This window comes from Manacus vitellinus, unplaced genomic scaffold, assembly GCF_001715985.3.
Source record: "Manacus vitellinus isolate BGI_N305 unplaced genomic scaffold, ASM171598v3 scaffold_7_pilon, whole genome shotgun sequence".
In the NCBI taxonomy this organism is placed as follows: Eukaryota; Metazoa; Chordata; class Aves; order Passeriformes; family Pipridae; genus Manacus; species Manacus vitellinus.
The window spans coordinates 14,771,103-14,793,332 of NW_021940813.1; the positions used below are offsets into that span (position 1 = coordinate 14,771,103).

A 22,230-nucleotide genomic window follows, 5' to 3' on the forward strand; every position below is an offset into this window, starting at 1 on the left:
TTTCAATGTCATGGGATTCTGGGGTCTGTGAAGCAGTAATTAATCGATCCCTTTTCACCTTTTCCACATCACTCATTGTTTTCCAGATTTCCCACAGTCTACCTCAGCCAACTCTCTTCTAAATGAAGCTGCCCTTGTATTTAACCTTCCTTTATGGAGAAGCTGATCGTTATCCTTTTTTTTTTTGTTACTACCTCTTTTTTTCATCCTATTAAATCCACTTTGAGCTAGGGTGACAAGAATTGCATCACTCAAGGAGTAGAAATACTGCAGATTTGAAACAACATAATTTTCTAAAAAAATTAAATTTCTTCTCTATTTTGCTTGCTTTTCTGTATATGGTCTTAAAAAAAAAGGAAAAAAGAGACTAAGTAATTATTAGACACTGTGAAATTAATAGAAAATTAAAATTTTTCAACCATGACTAAACCCTTCCCCCTTACAATTGCTCAGGAATATTTGATAAAGATGTCACAGTAAAAACAAAAAACAAAAGCAAATCTGGACTTTTCAGACTGCAAAGCTCAATTTAAAAGAAGCCAAAGCAGTCTTCTGCTGCACACGTTAACCAGAACAGTTAAATGAAAAGTTAGAAATAAAAAAGGGATACAATTAATGTTGCAAAGTAGTTATACTTCATAGCAACCGTTGAATGAAACTCTGCATATCATAAGGTTACACCTGTAGTGCATTATATGGCATAGTCTTCTCTTGAGAGCTACTTAAGACATGTTTAACTTCCCTCAACATATTTCTCCAGTACCTGTTTCCAGGAATAAGTAGTACTCCAAGCAGCTAGTGTATTTTGTCTCTTGCAAAACCACAACTCCCGACTTCTGCATCTTCGCAAATAATAAACAAGGGAAAGACTAACACTGCAAAATCTTTCTCTTCCCATAGAGCAAGAGGAACAGTAAATAAAACTCCACTACTGCACCACATTAACAATCATGACTTACCATCTGGAATTTTCTTGTTACTGAGATCTCTCATGGATTTGGAAATGGGAGTAGAAGAAAGGCGTCTTGACGATGATGCTCCTCTCTGTGGTGGTGTTAAGGGATTTTTAAAGATATCAGCCTGCCCAGTTCTTTTGATGTGTTCTTCGCCTCTTGGGCTGCTCAGAAGGGAATGTGGGAAGCTGGGATTATCCTCTACAAGTTCATGCTGGGTAGTAAAAGAGGGTCCACTAAGAGCATGCTGTAGAATTAAAGGAGACTCCATCTTTCTCGGTGTTCTGCTTGCAGCTGCATTCTGTATGACTCTGTGTTGGTAATTCCTGTAAGCTTCTTCCAAGTACTCTGCCTCTTTTGATAGCTCTTTTACTCTAGCCCAGGTCTGCGCGATGTACTCCAGGTCAGAATCCGGGGAAGCACTGCGTGGCTGTAACTGCTGGCTGTCTCTTGGCACAGCATTTACCTGCATCACATCCGTCATAACACGATTCTTCAGGAACGCACTATCCACGTAAATATCATGGGGTACAGCTCTGTCACTGGTGAAGTCGAGGACAGAGCGATCGACAAGCGAAGGTTTTGGGTTCCGATACACTTCGTTTTCCAGAGCTAAATTATAGCAAGAGAAAGTGAGTGACACTAAAGAGAGAAAGGGAGACCCATAACAAAACAGAAACAGTAAAACGTGGCATTTAAATTCCATTTTGATCAAAATTATTTTAACATGGAATTGGTTCGTATTTTGAGAATTCAATGGGTTGATTAAATGTATTTTTAATGTGGCTACAAAGCTGCAAATTAACGCTACTATTTTTTATTATATAATCCTTCCATGTAAAACTACCTTAAATACATACTCTACAATGTTATTATTTAAATTATGTTTAAATAAAGAAATAAACATGAAAACATCACCACTTTGGATACCTGATATCTAATCATGTTGTTAAAGGCTGAAGAACACAAGGTATGTCACAAGTCTTAACAGTTTCCTTCTATTTAGAGCAAAAAAGAATTTTGGAGAAAAACAACATAGCATACAGAAAATATTATAGGCTTGTTTTTCTTAAAGTACTTAAAAATTGTCAGTTAAATTGCATGTTTTGGTGCTGTCTGCTTCCTGGTTTGCACTTGCATGCTTCAACAGGTCCAAAAGACCAATCTATAGGGCTGTTTCTTTCTCAGCAAAATTACAACCTTGATTTTTATTGTACATAAATGGTTCTTCAATGACTTCATTAACTCTGATGTAAATAAGTCCCTGGAGTACTTACAGTCATTTAATTAAAACATATATTTGCTATTTTGACACAAATAAATTTCCAATTCCAAATGGTACTGATACTTGTACCATAAATGAAAATGTGCATATTGAGTTAGTGAATAATATAAAATATTGCATATACTGAACTATGATGAAGCACATTATATATAATGTATAATCATTGGAGAATTCAATTCCATATTTTTACATTAAATATACATCCCAAAACTTTTACTTACGATACTTGATATTAGTAATTTGACAAAGGCATCTTTAGAACTACATTTCTTCAGCAGACTGAATTGCTTTATGCAAGTGCCTCTGTTTCTAATGCCCATACAAGATAAGTTAGGCAAAAGTTATTAGCCTTGACAAATTCTGTTAATGAGTCCGACTTAAATTTCTGAGGTATGTAATACAATTTCAAATTGATTGTTCTTATTATGAACATTCAGGAATCAAAATGCATTAAAACACAACTCACCTGCTGGAAAATGCTGTTTATGTTATCAACAAACATTATTGCCTTCATACTGAGGAAAAACAGACAATAAAAATATGCAACTGTTCAGGGAGGAAAGTTTTCCCTTCCTCCTGTATATTTTTTTCTGAAAGGAAGTTTTAATGAGTTTGTTTTTTAAACCGGGCTTTTAAATAGATTTTGATTTTAAACTTTAAATCTGCTCCCTGGTGGTATATTAGTTCTATGCAACTGCAGCTTTTTTAAGCTTCTGGAAATTCTTACACTTGTCCTTAAAGGACTGCTGTGGTTTAAGATACAAACCTGCCTGTGTTTGTTTCACTTGCAGTTTCAGTTCTTCAACCTGCATGTTTAATTTTCTGACAGTAGCTTCGGACTCTAACAGTTGGGTCTCTAGTTGGGCACAACGCTCAACCTACAGGAGATCAACAGAAAAACAAAACTCAGCATAATTAAAAAAAAAGAATAATTTCAACAGGCTGAATACTTGCTTTCTAAATGTTTTTCAGGTTCAGTCAAACCATTATCACATAATATCCTACCGAGAGTCAGTACTGACCACTTGTTGACTTGGAAAGATTTACTTTGTTTATGTTGGGTTGGTTTTATTTTTTGGTAGTTTTTTGGTGTGGTATGTCTTTTGTTTTCTTTAGAGCTGCTTACACAAAAATAAGCACTGTACAAACAATCCTTCTAACTACATGCCAAAGAGCCTGCACAGGCAGATGGATGAATGTGAAAAAGATGACAGGAAGAAGAAAGGATTCAAATAATTTAGAAACAATAATTTACCTTACTTTGTAGCTGCTTTTCCAAAATCTGCTTACGACTCTCAAATTCATCCAGCACCAGCTTCCTAGAGTGCTCCACTCTCCTCAGCTCCACTTGGCAGGCCAGGTACTCTGCTGAGGGCTGGGACAGCTCTACCCAGAAAGAGAAATACGAGACACTCAGACGAGTGTGCACTTTTCTACATGATACCCCTTGAAAACATAAAGCTGATTTGTTTTTATGAACATAACAAGGCTTTGCCTGAATAAACTACTTGGGGATTTTTTTTCTTCCTTTTACAAAAGACTGAAATTTTTGTTGGGGTAGTCATACATCTCTACCCCCCCATAATCTCAAACATTAAAAATACTTGGTATTTATAACTACAGTTAGGCCAGCACTTAATATTGCCATTACCATGGTTAACCATACTAATGCCATGGTTAGAAATATTGTACTGCTTTTTTCAAAGGGTGAAAGGAATATCCTTCATATTATAACTACCACTTAATTCAAGATTTCTACCATACAGACATATAAAAGAAAATAAACTTATGTCAAGGACTGTTTAATTTTATGCAAACATTAGCTTGGGTTTCATGCAAACTACAAGTAAACATAATACAGAGAAAGTATTTTAATGAAAATCTATTTCTAAACAAATAATTGTAGAGAAAGATAAACAAGAGAATTACTAAATCATTCACACTGACTGTCTCGGAGATGCTGGTTCTCACTGCGAGCCTCATCCAACTGTTGCCTAAGTAGTTTATTCTGCACTTGGAGCTCCAATTTCTCCTCCTTTAGCAAAGGATAGTCTGATAACTCTTTCAGTTTCTCTGTCAACAACTGATTCTGTTTATTTGCCAACAGAACCTGAGCCTTCACTGACTCCAAATCCAGCTGCAAATAAAAAACAGTTTAGAAGGTTATGAACTTCTGTACTACTTAACAATTATTTTTAGTTCATATTTTCTTTTTTATTAATGTACCTTAGCTGCACCAATCAGAATACAGCTTCTTTAAATTCATATTTACAATTACCTCAAGCTCTTTCGTGCGTGATACAGCTTGCTTGAGTTCCTCCTTTTTCGAATTAACAGCAATGGCTTCTTCATGCAAAAGCATGGCTTTCTCTGCAGGGAGGATTACAAATGTTGAATTAAAATTAGTAGAGTATTACAGTAAAAAACTGTATCAGCAAAAAACAGTTTTAAGCTGCTAAGCCCAACATTCAATTTAATTCAAGACATAAAAATGACTGAATGTCATACACATTCCTTCAAAATTAAGTAAATCACACTGTGTGTATATATATACATATGTATATACACTTCTAGAATGAAGTAAATTGAATTCATATGTGTGTGATATATCATTTCTTACAGAGGTACCTAGAAGTCTAAACATGTTATCTGTTCCAGCTCTCTTCCTCAAGCTCCACTTAAGCATCTCGTGCAAAACAAATGCAGAAACTGGGAACCACTCAAGGGTACGGTACCAGAGTTCAGTTAAAGAGTGTGAGGTAGTAGGACTTCAGAAGGAAAGGGGAAACTGGAAAACCAGGAATGCCTTGCAGCCTCTGTGCAAAGTGGCAGCTTATGGTTCCCATTGTGTTCTGAACAGCAAGGAGTTGCTGACTTGCCACTGAATCCTGCTACATCTTTTTAAAATCTGTTGTGATGGCTTTTCTGTCACTTATACCACTGTTACTGAACACTGTGACTGTTCAGTAACAATAGTGGTTTGATATTTGCGAGTAAAAGCTCTAGAGATAAACAGGTACTTTATCAATCTCAGACAGATGGTTACCTTTATTTTTTTTCTCATCTTCAGTAACTTTATTGGTTCTGGTTATGTATTCTTCTTTTAATTCAAGCTGATATCTAGAAGCAAAAAGAATTATGTATTCCCACAGTATGTGTGTACACACATGCCCAGGCACTTGTGTAAACTCCAGTCTTTCCCAAACTAAACTATAATCACACAAGTATTATTGACAAAATTAACTATTGCAGGGCCACCAAAATGATTGGAAAGGGCCCTGCCAATCACCTCATTCAACCACCTGCTTGAAAAGCAAGACTACTGCCAACTCTACAGCAGGTCATGTGTGGCTCTTCCTAGCCAAGTCTTGAAAAACCTCAAAGGATGTATGTTCCACCACCTCTCTGGATGATCTGTGCCAATGCTGCACTACTCTCCCATTAAAAATTTTTTCCCTATGTCCAAGTTAAATCTCCCCAGCCACAATTTATAGCCCTGCCATATGAACTCAGAGGTCATATTTGAGAATCCAATAACTATCCTGCTGGTCTTTACTAGGCTGCCTCCAGTTTCATCATGATTTTTTGAACTGGGGAGCCAAAACCTGGACATAGTATTCCTAGAACAGCCTTCCCCAATACCTGAAGGAGTCAATAAGTTCCCTGAGTCTGATGGTCATGCTGTTTGCCTGATTTGCCAGAGCACGCTGCTGGCTCATAATCAACCTGGCATTCACTGTAACTCATCCATCTCCTCTTCAGAATTGCAGCTCCTCAGTCAATTAATTTTCTCCATTTATACTACCTCATAGGGCTATTCTGCCTCAATTCTTTGAAACTATGTTCGAGCAGATGGTACCAAATAAAATAGGGTGATCTATATGAGAGAATCCCTCTCCAAAAATGGGAAGGGGTGAAGAAGGTAAGAGCAAGCCTGTCTGTACAATGGACTAGTGTGTCTCTCACCCTGTTTCCAAGAAACATGTCACATCTCTTTCATGTTAATTTCCCCTTTGTGCCTCCTCCACATTCATAAAAAGGTCAAAGGAAGTCACTAACACTGCTTCAGATTCTCTTCTCTAAATGTATGACTAATATCACCTCTCTTTTCCAGATATTAATACAGAATTTAAACCACAACAATAATATAACCTAAAATCAAAAGAGAATTTTTTTCTACAGCAAGCTTTTTCTGAAGCTAACAGTACGTTTTCTCTTACTAGCAAAGAGCTAAGCAATAATGTTAAGAATTCAAGCTCACTAAAACAAAAACATAAGTGTACATTTTCAAAGTCCTTGCTCTGTTACGCTTTTCAAAAGAAATCCTATACAATTTAATATTCTGTTTTCTAAGGAAGTAGCATGTGTTCTACTAAAGAAAAAAGAAAAATTTACTTTAAGAGTTCTGTCCTCAGCCTCTGGTCATATGTTTCCTCTATGTTCTTCACAGCAACCTCTCGACGCCGAAGTGCATCATCAATAGCTTTATTTTTCTCTTCCTGAAGTTTCTGAGTGCTGAAATATCCAAAAATATACAGACCAGTAATATAATACAATACAATACAATACAATACAATACAATACAATACAATACAATACAATACAATACAATACAATACAATATAATACAATATAATACAATATAATATAATATAATGACCAGTTATAAAGTCAAAACTTTTTGTTTTCTTTTCTACAACAACATTTATAGACATCAAAGGGTAATGTGTTTACTTGGAATACTGTAGCAAGTTGAAATTATCATCAGAATCTGTCATTGTAGTTCATTAAGAACAAGGACATGTGACACAAACTAAATTGCCCTATTTAAAATCCAGTACTAATCAATTACACAGCTCTTCTGGGTTAACCCTGGCTCAGTTTCCCACACCAGAAACACTTCAGAGGAGAGAGTGATGAGCAGGCTATTCTATCAGCACCCTCTGCTGGGTTGATAAAAAACCCCAAGTTTTTGTTAGCAGGATACTCGTTTTGCTCACAAACATTAAGTAGTATTGAAAATTTGAGCAAGAATGGTTTAGTTATTTTTTTCATTTAACTAAAGAAAACTGATCTTATTAAGGACAAATAAAAAAACCCAACTCCAAAACATAGGACTAACAAGGTAAAATATCATATATGTGACTCATGAGCGTTAGGGTTACATACTGTGTTCTTTGTTTGGGGGTTTGTTTTCTTTCTTAATTTAAGCACTTCAAAGCAAACATCTGGTTCCTTGCCCCCAAAGCAATGCTGAAACATTTTGGTTGGATGAAGCGGAATAGAAAAAAAACCAAACCCAGCCTTTGAGTGGGGTATCCTGCTAACAGAGACAGTATACAACACTGCTCAAAATGTAACTGCTGGGACATATAATCTACTTCAACGTCATAGTAGCAGAAACATCCTGAAGCAAACTTTTCAGAAAAAGCACAACAGCATCATTTACATACATCCTTCAGCAACTTACAGTTCAAATGCCTCCATCCTTTCCTTCAGTTCCGCCTCCCTGGTTCTTACGGCTTCGATATCTTTCAGCAGACTTTGTCTCTGAGCGTACACTTCCTTTGCTTCTATCTGAATCACAAAATATTATCCCTAGTTTTACTTCACACTTTATACGTGTATTCACTGTTTAACACATTCAATTTACAAGGATCTCCTTCTGGAACTGATCTTACTCCCATAAATATTAATTATAGAGTAATAATTTGAAATAACATCCAGAATCAACTGTATGTATCTTTTTGTATTCCCTTTCTACTTTTACTCTGAGTAAAAATGTTTTAAATGGAGTCACTATTGGCTACCTGTAAACACTTCTCCTTTAAGAAATAGCACTGATTAAAACTTATGTAAATGGAAAAATTACAGAATAAGTATGTTCAAACACTTGACCTTTTAAAATAAAAAAACAGTTTTGTATGTTTTCACAAGACAAAATTGAAAAAACAAATACCAAACTCCCCGATGAAACATGATTTAAAACTGAAACTGAGTAAACCAACAGCCTTTCAGTTTTTGCAGTTTAACTTATAGAACTCAAACAAATTGTAAAAGGGATTCTGTAAGTGATGAACATGTTAATACCAAAATTCACCTATCTTCCTATTAATAAAAATGGCTTTTCTCATCTGTAAGCACAAAAGACATTATTTCTCTCCAAAGAAGTAATAAATGTCTAAGAAGAAAATTATGATTTTGCCATACAGATGCTTATATCAAGTTTGAAAGCTGTGTGCATTTGACAGTGCTGAAAGATTCAGCTGCTGCTCCTGGCACAAAAAAGAGAGCAGTTTCTCAAGCCACATTTCCAAGTTATCACAGTGAAGGCTTAAGTGATCTGACATCTTTAATGTAAATATACCTGGATTCTGCTAAAAAAATCCTTATGTATATGAAACATACAGTTCTCAGTGAGTTCAGAAGCTGACAAGAGAAATTAAATATTCATACATAATACTTGACAGCTATGTTGATCTAGTAATTTGTTGTGGGTTTTTTTAATTATTGAATTAATTTCACACCCACAAAAGAAGACTGATAGCATAAAATAGATGGTTTTCTTGTAAGCTTCTAAGGACATAACCATGAAATAAATTCATGGCATAGTGACAAATTGTTTAATAATATAATAATACAAAAATTTATTCAGAAACCTGTATGACTTCTTCGTTAACCAATACCACATGTTCTCAGGGGAAAAAAAACAAGACACAAGCAAAACCATAAAACCACCACAACAAAGCCAAAATATGGTTAGCATTTGTGGATGACTGTTATTTGGATACAAAGGTCTACTGCAGACAGCAGGGGGGTAGCCAGGCAAACAGGCAACAGGAGAGCAAACAAACTATTCTCTCAAAGACTGAGTTAACAGAGACTGAGATAAGCAGTTGAGAACTACATACAAATTATTGTGTGCTGTAGTAACAGTTACTACCCTGGCAAAACACCAAGAATTAACAGCCCAAAGGGATAACTCATCAACACAAAAGTGTTCAAAGAAACAAACGGAGGTGCCAGCTTACAGTAAAGACAGTGGCTATTCAAAACATTCAACATATAAAGACAAACAGAAACGGTCTACCTGTACCCTACAGGCTATGTATTCCCTTTAGGTTTAAGTCCTTCTCAGCAGTTAAAAGAACTTAGATTTTAACTAAAAACTATGTTCAGCTTTCCATGAAAAAAAAATAAAATCAGTGATCTGAATTCAGTAAAACTATTAAAACAGACTTTAAAGTCTTTATTACATTTAGATCCTTCAATCCCAGCTTCCAGAACTTTTCCTTTTCTAGCCACCTCTACTTCAGTATTTAACCACATTCATTCTTGCAGTTGCTAAATTAATTCTACTATTTATGAGAACAAAAGTAAATTCAAAGTTTTCCCTAATAAGCCAAGTAAGATCTGAAGGTAAGTCTCCCAAAGACAAATCAGTTTCACTAATTAGTTTCACTAATTCACTGAATCATTTTTAATAGATTAAGAAAAAAATACTTGGAACTTTACCTCTTGTTGCTTTTGAAGCCTCTCAATAGCATTCTTTTCACGAGAAATCAAGGCTTCAGACTTTGCTTGATGTGTCTTCTCTAACTCGTGACGCAGCTCAGAGATTTCTTTCTGGGTCTGCACTTTCTCCTCCATTTTAATTTTTGCTATTTCAACTTCTTTAAAGTGTTCCAGCTTTTACATAAAGGAGGAAGAGAGGGCTAAGCAGGGCCATTTTAGAATTGACAAAGACAATCCTCTCTAAAACAATTCTAAATTTCACCTAGAAAATCTAGTTAGGAAATGATAATTTGATAAAAATTAATTACTGTGATAAAAGTATCTTAGCAGGACATGTTACCTGCACATCTCACATAGTTTTCTTGTGTTCATTAAGCATCCCAAAGCAGATCTTACACAAAACTATTAGCTTTAGACAAGAGCAAAATAGAAACCTATGAAGAAAAACACACTGCGGATATGATATTCTGCTTGGAATTAAGGAAAGGTCACACTCTGTAATTCCTCTTCTGACACTGTCTCTATTTTTGCTCCTTTCCCAAAGAACCACTTTTGACTAGTGATTCAAGAAATGGTAGAAGCAGACAGATCCTGCATTGCTCAGCAACCACAGAAATTCATCTGGATGGCATAAAAAATGCAGAACATGTGACTCCACATAAAGAGGGATTCCACAATCAGGTTACAGTCCTGATTCACTGACTTATAAGCACAATTGAAAATAAAAGTAAATGCACACAAACAGGAAGGTATGAATATTGCAACTGCACAGAAGAATTGTAGGGAACATGACTCGATACAGTGTGTGAAATACAATGTATGCAAGAACAAATGGGATTATAAAGAATTACAATAAAAATTTGGATGACAAGGGAAAGCAAGCATACAAGACAAGAAAATGTACGGAAAAAACGAGCAAAAGAATACAAAGAGAATGACAGAAAAAATGTGAGACTGGAAAGATTAAAGAGGGGAAAAAGCAATGTCTAATCTAGGAATTCGGGTCTGTGGGCATAAATTTTATGAAAAATTAAGAAACAGTGAGACAGTACAGCACCACTTGTATACAGACAAAGTCAATTAGAGATGTCTCACAGTAATTCACCTCACATTGTTAAGGAATTCAAGTCAAGTCAATTGAATTTAGAAGAGATTTATACCTGGTTAAGATTTCAATCTCCTTTCTTACAACTGGTTTGCTTAAACTGATACAAACTGAACAATACACAAATTATCATGTTTCACATGATAATTTGACACAGACAGAGACAGTTAGGGAATAAAGACTAAATGAAAAATGAAGGTAAAATACATTGGCAGTTTTAATTCTGCATTCTTCTACTTGTCTAGGTGTCATAAATATGACTACATTGATTTCCTCAAACAGCTTATATGCAGTTGAGTGCCTTTAAAAGTGTGTCTAAGAATTCTGATTATTAGATTATATTTTTATATCCCAATAAACGACTGATCTTGACAGAAACTAATGAAAAAAATCATTTAAATGAACTACAGTTAATCTTTTCTATCTAAATAAACAGTTGATTTTGACAGAAATTTATGGAAAAGAAAAAGATGCATTTAAATGAATTGCAGTATATTCTTTCTGCTACATTTTTCAGACACAGGCATCATCGAAGGATTACATGACAAAATTCTAATTTTATTCCCAAAATGAAGGAAAACTCTCTAAAAGAGTTGTCTTCAATTAGAGGAAGAAAAAACCCCACAGAAATAATTAATAATACTGTCTGTTATGACTTTAGTGTTTCTGTGCAATGCTTTAAAATACTATGCCAATTCTCACCAGTACTAAACAGTAGCTATCTGCCACGCTACAGAGCAGCAAACCACAGTTCTCAGTTGCTATGCATTACATTGAAATTCAAGCTTTAAAATCATAACTGGTAAGGAAAATAATTAACATGACTAAGTAGAGTAAACATTTCTCCATAAAACAAAATAATCAAAGAGCAAATAAAATTTACCAAATTATAACAACCAGAGCAAGTAAATGTTTTGTTACAAATCAACATCAGAATAAAAAGCTTAACATTCTGTGCACATATAACAAAAAAGGGGGATTGCAAATATATGTTATATCATCAAATTAACAATTGATATTTGATTAACTTAACCTTTTGTGCTTGCTGTAACTCTTAGATCTTTAATTTCAGTTTACTTTAAGTATTAAACGTTTGCAATGTGCAAAGTCAAAATTAACAAATGTCTCCCTCAAATTCATTGACCAGAGTTATACCTTTTGATGCATTTCTGCTTGAAGCTGCTTCTCTATTTCTTTTCTATATTCATGAAGTTTTACTTCTAAAGATTCGTACTTCTGATGCTGGGGATAAGAGTCTGCAAACTGCTCATCAATCAGCTGAAGCTTCTCAGCTATAAAAAAGGCAACATATCCACCATAATTAAAAAAAAGTCACCACAGTTATCTTACCAAAAACTGTAGAAACCTGTCTCTCTGCAGGATGTTCCTCAGCTTATCTAAGTAGTGCTATCCTAGAAACACTTGTGTGCTACAAAAGCAGAGGCAGAATGCCATTGATCTGCTTTATGCCACACAACACATATCTAGGAGGAGGCACTTAGCTGTTTAGGCACTATTTGTGGTATTACATAGTCATTCATCCTGTTTTCCATGGGTGGACTAGAATTTTTAGCTTTTTTGTAATAATATACTAACAACAGCATTCATATTATAATTCAAGAACTCCCAATCTATGTGTAACTTGCACTGAAACACTCACAGAAGGAGAAGTAAGGCACGCATTTACAATTACGTTTTCTAGAACGTTTCAACACATAACATTTACAGTCCATCTGTCATAACTAAATGTCCAAGAAAACACCTGAGCGAAAAAAACCTCAAAACTTAAAAAGACTCTTGCCTTTCAAAAGAAAATTTAGAAATTCCATGTACTAGTGATAGACATGATCTTCACTTATTATTACTTTAGGCTACTTTTGAATAAGTAATGAAAGTATACCATTCATACAATACATAAATCCATACCATTTACCAATATGAAAGTATTTGGGGAGACTTGCTTGCACAGGCTGCACTTACCAAGAGATTCTCTATAAGGAGGCACTGAGGTTGTCTGAGTTTCTGTGTTATGAGTTTCCTTATTTAGATGATGCTCTGTAAGTCCGATTAAAATCTGCATAAGAAAACCTGGCAAGATCCAATAGATCAATTATTTCTCATTTCATAACAAAACTGAATTTGAGCCTGTAATTAACAAAGTAATTTTCAATTTACAAGAAAACCTACTTGATTTATAGAAAGAACAAGTATTTAAGTAAACTATTGTGGTTTTATTATAAGCATGATCCAGTCCACCTCATTCAGCAAAAGCTGTCCTTTTCCTCCCATCCATGTCTCTGTCTCTTTCACTCCCAAGGTCAGTTGAGAGTGAAAATTATTACTACTTAATTATAAAGCTACTTTAGGTTATACAGTATAGCTAGGTTTCATCATGAAGACATAAGAATTATTTCTTTTTCAAAACAATGGAAAGTAAATTAAACCTGTAACTAGTTTTGAAGTACATTCTGCAAACTAATACAGTATTATAAACACAACCCAAAATCTGAGTTTGCCAAAAGGAGTGTGAAAAGCTTCCAAAGAGCATTATATTTAATACCTGATTACAGATTCTTCTCATGTTTCTAATGTTCAAGTCATTTATTTCATAAGTGAATGTTAACACCTAATCCACACAACAAACAGGAGTCAGATAATCCTGAAATATAACATTCATCACCCTAGTGTACTGCAAGCTTCAAAATCCAGCTGAATCCATATTATTCCATACCAACATGCACTCAAGAAATCTGAATTTTTATTGCTCAAATCTTAACAAAAATGAAGCTAACACAATTATCCTTGTCTGCATCATATACAAACATCTTGTACCTTTATTTTCCTTCTGGGTTCCTGAAGTCTGTAAGAAAGAAAAGAAGTTTTAGCCAGTCTATTTTCATCACCGCTGTAATTTAAGTTTATTTTCAAAATCAAAATAACTTTACCAGTGATTTGTAAAGACTGGACTTTGGACTGATCCTCATTAAGTGAAGAAGGTCTTGCATAGTCCACAGCTTTGTGGAAAAGAAAGATCAGTGAGAAAAGGTTAACTGATTGAAAATAATTTCAAATATGTAAGAGACCCTATTTTACAGTTGTGCAATGTTTTCCATTGTAAGATCTATTTATTGTGTTGTAAAATCATGCAGAGGCTGCTGTTCTAGTACTACATTTACGTATCTCCCTTACTTAAGACATACAGCAGCCAGCAGGTAGCTTTATGATAGCTGAAGCTCTGAAAAGAGATAGTTTTGTTTCCTCCCCACCCTAGATACATGCCCTTGCTACTTTCCTTGCCTCTTTTCTTCATTTATCATACAAGTCAGATGAGCTCACTGACCTAAATGACAACTAACTATTCACCAGGTCAAGAAATTAATTTTCAGTTAGAAACAACTTTACCCTAACACAGACTTACAGAGAAGAAACAAAGAAAAGGCAAGGACTGCCCTTTTCAGCCACACTTTGTAGTTACAACAGCTTTAACTGACCAGGAACCACACTTTCAGGGCATTGAATGGCCAAACAAGCTTTTACCAGGATCAGTTCCCCAAACACTCTGCCACACAGCCAGACTGTGGCTACATCTTTCCAGAACAGCATCGTTACCTTATTGCCAGTTTAAAGTATTCATGAAGATGGCCCTGAATAATGAAATGTTTTATGGAGATCATCAGAAGCTGTACTTGTGTTTGTACTTCCCTATCACAAAATTTTTTTCCGTTGTTGGAATATGACAACCCCCAGGAAGTAAAGCTTAGACATCATGGAAGAGGCGAATTACTGAACTTACCTTCTTCTTCTCCAATCCACTTTCTGGAAAGAAAACTGAAAGCGAATACTCGTAGCCACATCTCTGTAGATGATCTGCCACCAGACTGTTGGAAGCTGTGATCAAAAGTGAACTGTCATCGCTTGGAACCGTCTGTGGCTGAAGTTCTCCGCTCAAAATTGGGTGCATCAGTTCATGGATGAGCTGGTTTCGGAGCTGCGTCTGATACAGAAAAAACACTGTATTCTCAGTTTACATGTTACTCAATGAGAGTTTTAATTTTTCAAAATCCAGCGTGAGTTTCATTTTACCTGTACAACCTACATAACAGAACAGGGTAGAGTAATTTTGGCAAAATCTGGAAGTGCACTTGGGACACCATGCCTTTCTTCAAAACACTCTTAACTGTGGATACAGTGATCCCTAACTTTCCCTCAAGATCTATGGAGGACTGAAAAGAAGTACTGTTCTCAGTCAAGAGCTCACACAAACACCACTTTCCTACCCTCCAGCTTAATTTCTCAATCACTGCTTTGCTGTTTTCCTTCCCTCTGGTTTAAAGCCTGCCTGATGTGGCCTCAATTGCAGGTGTACCTGGAACCCTTACTAGTCCCCTTTAGAGTCTCATATCAAGAAGCTGCTGATGCCAGTACAAACAGAGATGAGAAAATAAACAGAAAATTCAATATCTTTAATATCAATTATTTTGTAGGAAAGCAAAAGGGTACTAATCAAACAAGCTTAGAGGCACTAATAATAATTAAATGGCATTTTTTTCCTTACATATTTGCATTCTCTGAGTTAAAACAGAGAAAAAAGTAACCTAAAATCAGAAAATCTCCCTCCTGTAAAAGGAGAAAATAATAATTTTCATTATATAGTTATACAAATTGTTTATAGCATACTAAAAGATCACGACAGAAACAGAGTTTTAAGCTTTCAAAAGCAGGTATGCAACCGCGACACAAAAAATAATACGTCAGTGGAGAGAGTGAGACATTTGTATTCGGCGTGGCTTTCACTGCTCTCAGTGTTAAGCAGTACAGCGGATCACAGGTAGCACACAAAGCACACCTTAAGTGTGTCCAGCACGCCTCGGCTCTTAAAAGTCTGATACAGTCTTTTCCGGAGCTCCTCTTGGGACAGCGCCTCCCTTTCAACCGAAGCCATCCTGCCCTACAACACGGGGGGGGAGAAAAAGGGGCATTGACTCCCAGCTCGACCCACGGCCAGCGAAACGCCGAGCGCCGCCCCAGCCTCCCCCTCGGGCTTTCCCGGGCAGCCTCCCCCTACCCGCAGGGAGCGGGGCCGGGGAGCGGGCGGGGAGCACACCGCTGTGTCCCGTACGGGCCGGCTGTGGCGCCGGTGGCGGGGCGGCCCCGCGGCCGCGGTGCCGTCACGGAGGCGCCGGATGGGGCGGGCGGAGCGCGGGCTTCCGGGCGGCCGCGCAGCGGGGGCGGATCGTCGCGGCGAGGGTGAGCGGCGGGGCCGGGAGCGACCCTGCGGTCCTTCCCTGGGGCGGCGGGACGCTCATCCCTCCCGTAAACTGCGGAGTGCCCGGGGGGTGCCGCGGGACCGCCCCACGGCCGCTGTGTGCGAGGGAGGACGGCGACCCTTCCCCTTCCTGCTGCCTGTGAGCAGGGTCCGGGGAGAGACAGGCGAGGAGGCTCCTCGGAGGCGGTGCCCCGCGTTACTGCGTGGGATCGCCGCGTCCAGGGGGCTGAGGGGGCTGTCAGGGGGTAAATCATCAGTGAGCGGTGCAGGAGGCGTTTGTAGGTACCAGCAAATAGGTTCGCTTCCAGGAGATGTTTAGCGCTCTAAGGATATTTTCCCCCCTCCCCCCAGAATCACAGAACGGGGAAGGTCGGAAGGGACCACAGTGGATCATCTGGTCCAATCTCCCTGATCAGGCGGGGTCATCCCAGAGCATGTGGCACAGGTTTGCATCCATAGTATTCTTGAATATCTCCAGTGAGGAAGACTCCACAACCTCTCTGGGCAATCTGTTCAGTGCACGGTCACCCAAGCAGTAAAGAAGTTCTTCCTGGTGTTCAGGTGGAACTTCCTGTGCATCAGCTTCTGACTGTTCCCTCATGTCCTGGTAGTTGGCACTACTGGGTCCGTCCTCTTGATATGCATACCTAAGTGTTTATCTCTCTTCAGCCTCTGGTAAATATGAACAGGAAGCATGTTGGCTAATTTTTAGGATCACTTCTACACGGCCTAATATATAGAGTCCTCAGCATGTCTGGTTTTTTTTTTTTTTGGTAAGGAGCGCTATTTTGAAGAATGTCTGGAAGTTTCTACTTCGTGATAGTTGGTCATCATGATAATCCCATATTTGAAATGGAATTTCTGCCTCCTGGAAAAGTAGAGTCTAAGGTATGTTTTTTCCCCTGTGACATTCCTATGATGTACTTACAGTGCATTTAATTGTATAGTTTTACAGTGTATTAGAAACACAACTGGCATGTTATTAGAAGTAGTATCTACTGTTTTCTGTTTGGTTGGTTGGTTTTTTTAACCAGAAACTTTGTCATAGGGAATAGAACTCTGGAGTTCTCAAGTCTCTTAAAAATCCTTGTCAGATCATACTAGTTCTTCATAAAACACATCTTCCTTAAATATTTGCTGCTATATGTTATAGAATATATATCCTAGTTGTGCTTTGGTAATTTTTCTTAGTGTGTAGAGGTTTTATAATAGCTGTTCATTATTTAATGCTACTTAATTTTAAGGTATTTGTATACAGTAATAAGGTAAAGTAAGGAACATAAATTTTTTAAGCTATAAAATATTTTTTAACCATCTTCACTAGTCATACTTGCTTTTAAGTAAGAAAAGCTTAAAACTTGTATTGATAAATAAAGACTTTGAAAACATCAGAAATGTAAGACTACTCAATCAGTAGTGTTTCCAATGGGAAAAGAACAAATCTATGCATAGTGATATTACATGAAAGCAAAACAGACTTCAGAATAAAAGTATGTGAATCTGTGAGCGTATCCAAAAGTGGAAGTGTGTACTGTCACTGATTTGAACTGCATGGCATCATCTGTATTTTGAGCTAGTGTCCCATAAAAGATCATAAATAAGGCTACTCAGACTAGACTTAGTGGGAGGGTGTGTCAGATTGTGGAAAAATTCATTTTCTGCACTCTGCTAATGGAAATAACTTGGCTCAGGTAAGCTTCTTGTCTGACTGAGCTTGGAGTACTAATTTTGGTCCTAAGAATCTAAACTTGATGTGCACTGAAGGAGAATGAGTAGACATTGATATGTTTTGGCAACTATTATGCCTGTTTCTGAGACATGCCACTGCAGTGAATTCAGTGGCACTGCACAGCCCCCTAAGGCAAGAGGTTTGCATAATGTACGTGGTAAATCAGCAGAAGCTTTTGCCCCTTTAACTTTGCTACCTAGTCTCTTCCTCAGTATGGCTTAATGGAACTTGCAAAGCTGTTAATGGACTGAGCCATACCTGATTTGTGGGAAAAACTGAGGTGACGATGGCAGTAACAGCATCCCTGTATTATGAGAAACAGTGCAAGACTACTTATTTTTTCAGTCTAATGAAAACTTGCAGTATCATTTTGTTCTGTATCTCTTCTTGGCAGATGTCTTCTGGTGTTCTAGGTCTTTGCCTACACAGCTCTTTAATGATAGGGCCAAACACTGATCACTCTCATGAGGGCCACTGATGTTTATTATAGGAAGAGATGCAATTTACTTCTGTAAGCACATATTTAATACTAGTTGCAGGATGTTTTTCTGCACTAGGTTTTAGGAAAAAGAAGACCTACAAAACACTAAAACAATCCTGTTTCTAAGTAAGTAACATGAAAAGAACAGAATCTTTAGGTGATGTTGTCAGTACACCTGTCCTCTGTACATCTCTGCTTTCCCCATCTGTCCCCCTGATTTTACACACTGTAATCTATTGTTCGATTTCTGCCAAATTTGACAGAAACATTACAGTCCAAAAACTGCTACATTGGTGTAAATGTCGCAAAAATAGGTGTCTTGAAGGAAGAGAAAAATACATACCAGGGCCTCTTTTGTGGAATGAGTTAGCAGTGGGAGTTTACCCATTAAACAAAAGAATTCATGTTTGAATTCATTCCTGAGCGATAAATATAGGCTTTATTGGTTCTGCTGCTCTCAAGACTGGTTTTGTGATGACCAATGTTTTTGCGATATTATGATGACCTTTTTTCTTCCTTGAATCATGACAACTTAATTACAGGATGGCACACGTGGCAGAAAAGCAGGGTATATGTATCTTTATGTAACTTGAGCACTGGTTGTTTAGCAACTTGAGCAAATTATTGTTTATATTTCACTCTTTTCACTGAATTACTAATCCTCTGTCTTCTGGGAATACATTAGGATGATCATCGTCATCTCAACCAGTTCATTGCCCATGCTGCTCTTGACCTAGTGGATGAGAACATGTGGCTTTCTAACAACATGTATCTGAAGACTGTGGACAAGTTTAACGAATGGTTTGTTTCTGCTTTTGTCACAGCTGGACATATCCTTTCCTATTCTCTTTCCTTATATTTCTATAGGAAAAGCCTTTTGCCAGAAAGACATAAAATGAGTTTGGAGCAGATTTTCACTTGTTGTTATTAGAGAGAGTCACCAGCTTCAGGAAGAACTGTGTTGGGAGGCACAGCAGCTGTTTCAAACTGGGAACGATTGGAAAGGTGGATTTTTACTTTTGGAGGAGCTGAAATAGCCTAATGAAATGTGGAGCTCACATGGACTAGAGGAAAGAAGTATGATAGGGTCTAAGCAAGTTTATATGATTCTCTGTTCCAACCCCTTTGATTGTGCTAGAGAGGAGAGGTGGGGATGAACATGCTTGGTGTCAATCACACCAGTCGTGAAAATGCAGTGTCAAGGCTTGATCTTATGTACAGATAGTCCTGGCAGTGTTTGTGGAGAAACATTTGTTATACATAGCAAATAACATTGAATGTAATTTTAACCTTAGGGGTATATGGCAAAGGTTCAGAGAGTGTCATCCACATTCAGAAATATATACTTCTTTAAATGCTTCCTCCTATAAGTCACTGCTATTTCATGTACAGCTAAACATATATGCAGAATTAGGTGTAAATGCTTATCTCGGGATATGTTACATATCTCTTTTCTTCTTGAAAGTTCTATTTTCCTTAATTGCTGTACATATGAGATTTATAATGCTTCATGATGTAAGGCTAGAAGATGGAATTAAGAACTTCTTTAATGATGTATATGAGTTGTATATAAAGGTAAGAACCCAATTCTTATGGTCTTGCTGCAGTACTTTTAAGCGTGTTCTGCTGTACATGGTCAGGCACAGGTGTTTTAGCACATTTTCTCATGGAGGCCTATATAACTGGAGAAGAACCTGTCCACATCAGCCAGAGCTGGTAACGTGACACAAAGGCTTTGTTTTGCATTAAACAGAGTAGATTTTTCCAAATTGTTATAAACTGTGCTCTTTCAGAATTTACTCTTCATTTTAGTCCAGTGGTTTTTTCACAGAATAGAATGGTTTGGGTTGGAAGGGACCTTAAAAATCATCTCGTTCCAACCCCCTGCCATGGCAGGGACACCCTTCCACAAGACCAGGTTGCTCAAAGCCCCACACAACCTGACCTTGAAGGGTTCCAGGTATGGGGCATCCACAGCTTCTCTGGGTAATAGAGAAGTTGGGAGGCAACTTCTTTTGAGGCATTTTGGGGCAGTATTGTGTCATTAATGGTGATAAAAAAGGAAAGGACTGTTGTACAAAGCCTGGCGGCAGTGCTTCGCTCTCAGAACACGTAGCCCTGTTCTCACATCCCAGTGTGTTTCCACTAGATGGGGTAATGGCAAACTGTCATGGGAAACATCACAATCTCAGCCTCCTGCAGGCACTCAGATGATGCTTATTTCCAAAAGAGAAATTTCAACTGGTGTTGTGATGCATTTGTTCTGAGGAGCTGGTTCTAGGGGATGGCTCTGCACATATATGGGGAGAATGCAAGGGCCTGGAAAGAAAGGACTGTTTAGGAGTTCTGTGCTCTTTGTGGCACTAAATAGGCCAAAAGCTAGTAGCAGATTTCACCTAAGTGACATTTCCAGGGCTGTATTTGTGTTTATTGATAAGTTTTTCTCCTTTCCCCAGTTTGCAATGAATCCATTTTATGAACTCAATTCTCCTATTCGATCTACTGCCTTTGAAAGGAAAGTCCAGTTCCTTGGGAAGAAACACCTTTTAAGCTGAATAAATAAATTCACTGAGTGAGTGTTTTTTCCATATTTTCCTGACTGTTTGAACTGTTAATTCTTCTGGTTAGTTCCCTGCATGTTTGAGATTCATCTTCTGAAGACTGACAAATTGGGTGCTGAAGGAACTTTTTCTTTTTGATGGTACAGATAAGAACAGCCAAACTTCTCTGGTTAAAATATGTTATCTTAAGAAGTTTCCTTTTATGTGGTATGAAGAAGTTCTAAAATGTCAGAGGCTGCACAGGTACAAACTAAGACATTTGGGTGTCAACATGCGAAGTGTAAGCCTCTTACACAGGGTAGGAGGAAATCAGATCTACATGCAAAAGATGTCTCCAGCTATCTGAATTAATATGAGTAAATGAGAATTCTTGACTGGAAAACAGGGTGGTTAATTTTGTTATAAAGTTTGCTACTTTCATTCCTTTGCTAGAAAACTTACTCTGCAGACTAACCAGACTAACCTTACACTTTGTGATAGTAAATCAGGTCTCTATTTATTAATGTGTAATTGTGTATATAAAGTGCTCAATAAAAATAAAACAGGATAGACAGAAAAGCTGTCTCCAGTATTTCAAGAAGCTTTGAGAAAAAAATTTTAAGTTTAAAAGCTTATAATTTCCAATTTACCATATGTTTAGTGCAATACATGTTTAGCTGCAGTATTGCATCAATGAAATGAATGAAGTAGACCAGAACAGCCATGTCTGCCCTGACATTAATTCTAATTCATGCACAAAACCCCCCCAAACTAAATTTACATGTTTAAACACAATCCTTTCCATTATTTTTCAAGTGCTGAAAACTTTTTTTTTGCAAATATATTTAGAGTAGGATCTTTGAACCATGAAACTCCATTTGTTGAAGTTTCAGAAAGGCATTATTTGGCCTGTCTGGCTCCTATTTCATTGTAAAACATGTTAGGGACCCTTTTGCAAAACTTACCATCATTCCAAAACGGTAATTTTTAATATGACATATATGTACCTAATATTTTGTTTAGGTTTACAATCCTTTAAGTATTCTGTTCCTTTTTGCAATAAATCTGTATAAGCTATCTTCTTGTACTTTTTTTTTAAATGTCTGAAAAGTAATTTCCAAAGGAAGTGGCATGGTGTTCTAAGAAGTACATATTGCATAGTCTGTCTAATTAAAGGGACTACATACATGTGCTATAAATGTATAGTCAGTTATTATTTCTACACTTACTGCTACACTGTCACTGTAAAATATACCATGAGAAAAAAAAGAACATGATATAAAGATTGCAGTATTTACCTTAAATAAAACACAGAATGATGCACTATGTATGTGTGTTGAGTATACTTGAAGTGAT

General features: G+C 37.1%; 2 protein-coding genes across 5 annotated transcripts in view; one reads left to right on the forward strand and one right to left on the reverse strand.

The window, feature by feature from the left end:
- Nucleotides 1–15,947, reverse strand: part of OFD1 (OFD1 centriole and centriolar satellite protein) — a 30,200-nt gene extending 14,253 nt beyond the window's left edge. The window contains exons 1-16 of one of the 2 annotated variants that reach the window (XM_018084018.2): nt 15,924–15,947; nt 15,705–15,806; nt 14,652–14,852; nt 13,804–13,872; nt 13,691–13,718; nt 12,839–12,946; nt 12,014–12,150; nt 9,754–9,927; nt 7,709–7,815; nt 6,634–6,753; nt 5,285–5,358; nt 4,517–4,608; nt 4,186–4,375; nt 3,494–3,624; nt 3,005–3,116; nt 960–1,565 (exon numbers count right to left, since the gene is read on the reverse strand). In XM_018084018.2, coding sequence (XP_017939507.1) covers nt 960–1,565; nt 3,005–3,116; nt 3,494–3,624; nt 4,186–4,375; nt 4,517–4,608; nt 5,285–5,358; nt 6,634–6,753; nt 7,709–7,815; nt 9,754–9,927; nt 12,014–12,150; nt 12,839–12,946; nt 13,691–13,718; nt 13,804–13,872; nt 14,652–14,852; nt 15,705–15,800 — 2,245 coding nt within the window. In that variant the 5' untranslated portion in view covers nt 15,801–15,806; nt 15,924–15,947. Of the gene's footprint in view, nt 1–959; nt 1,566–3,004; nt 3,117–3,493; nt 3,625–4,185; nt 4,376–4,516; nt 4,609–5,284; nt 5,359–6,633; nt 6,754–7,708; nt 7,816–9,753; nt 9,928–12,013; nt 12,151–12,838; nt 12,947–13,690; nt 13,719–13,803; nt 13,873–14,651; nt 14,853–15,704 lie in introns of both variants that reach the window. The other variant, XM_018084019.2, reaches the window with a different exon arrangement.
- Nucleotides 15,948–16,061: 114 nt separating this feature from the next.
- On the forward strand, nt 16,062–22,202 carry TRAPPC2 (trafficking protein particle complex 2). Of its 3 annotated transcripts, none has more exons than XM_029964799.1 (5): nt 16,062–16,105; nt 16,902–17,012; nt 19,020–19,164; nt 19,824–19,909; nt 20,791–22,202. In XM_029964799.1, exons 2-5 carry the CDS (start codon nt 16,920–16,922, stop codon nt 20,887–20,889), a joined length of 423 nt encoding a protein of 140 aa, XP_029820659.1. In that variant the 5' UTR covers nt 16,062–16,105; nt 16,902–16,919; the 3' UTR covers nt 20,890–22,202. The 3 variants fall into 3 exon arrangements, with proteins under 3 accessions (XP_029820659.1, XP_017939515.1, XP_017939514.1); XM_018084026.1 differs by lacking the exon at nt 16,062–16,105 and adding an exon at nt 16,245–16,263 and having other exon boundaries at nt 16,903–17,012; XM_018084025.2 differs by lacking the exon at nt 16,062–16,105 and adding an exon at nt 16,674–16,799 and having other exon boundaries at nt 16,903–17,012.
- The last annotated feature ends 28 nt before the right edge of the window (nt 22,203–22,230 follow it).

Coding starts and splice junctions, on each gene's coding strand:
- TRAPPC2 (XM_029964799.1), top strand. CDS start 16,920: ATGTCTGGAAGTTTCTACTTCGTGATAGTTGGTCATCATGATAATCCC. Junction 19,165..19,823: donor TGCTTTTGTCACAGCTGGAC/ATATCCTTTCCT, acceptor TAATTGCTGTAC/ATATGAGATTTATAATGCTT. Junction 19,910..20,790: donor TATATGAGTTGTATATAAAG/GTAAGAACCCAA, acceptor TCCTTTCCCCAG/TTTGCAATGAATCCATTTTA.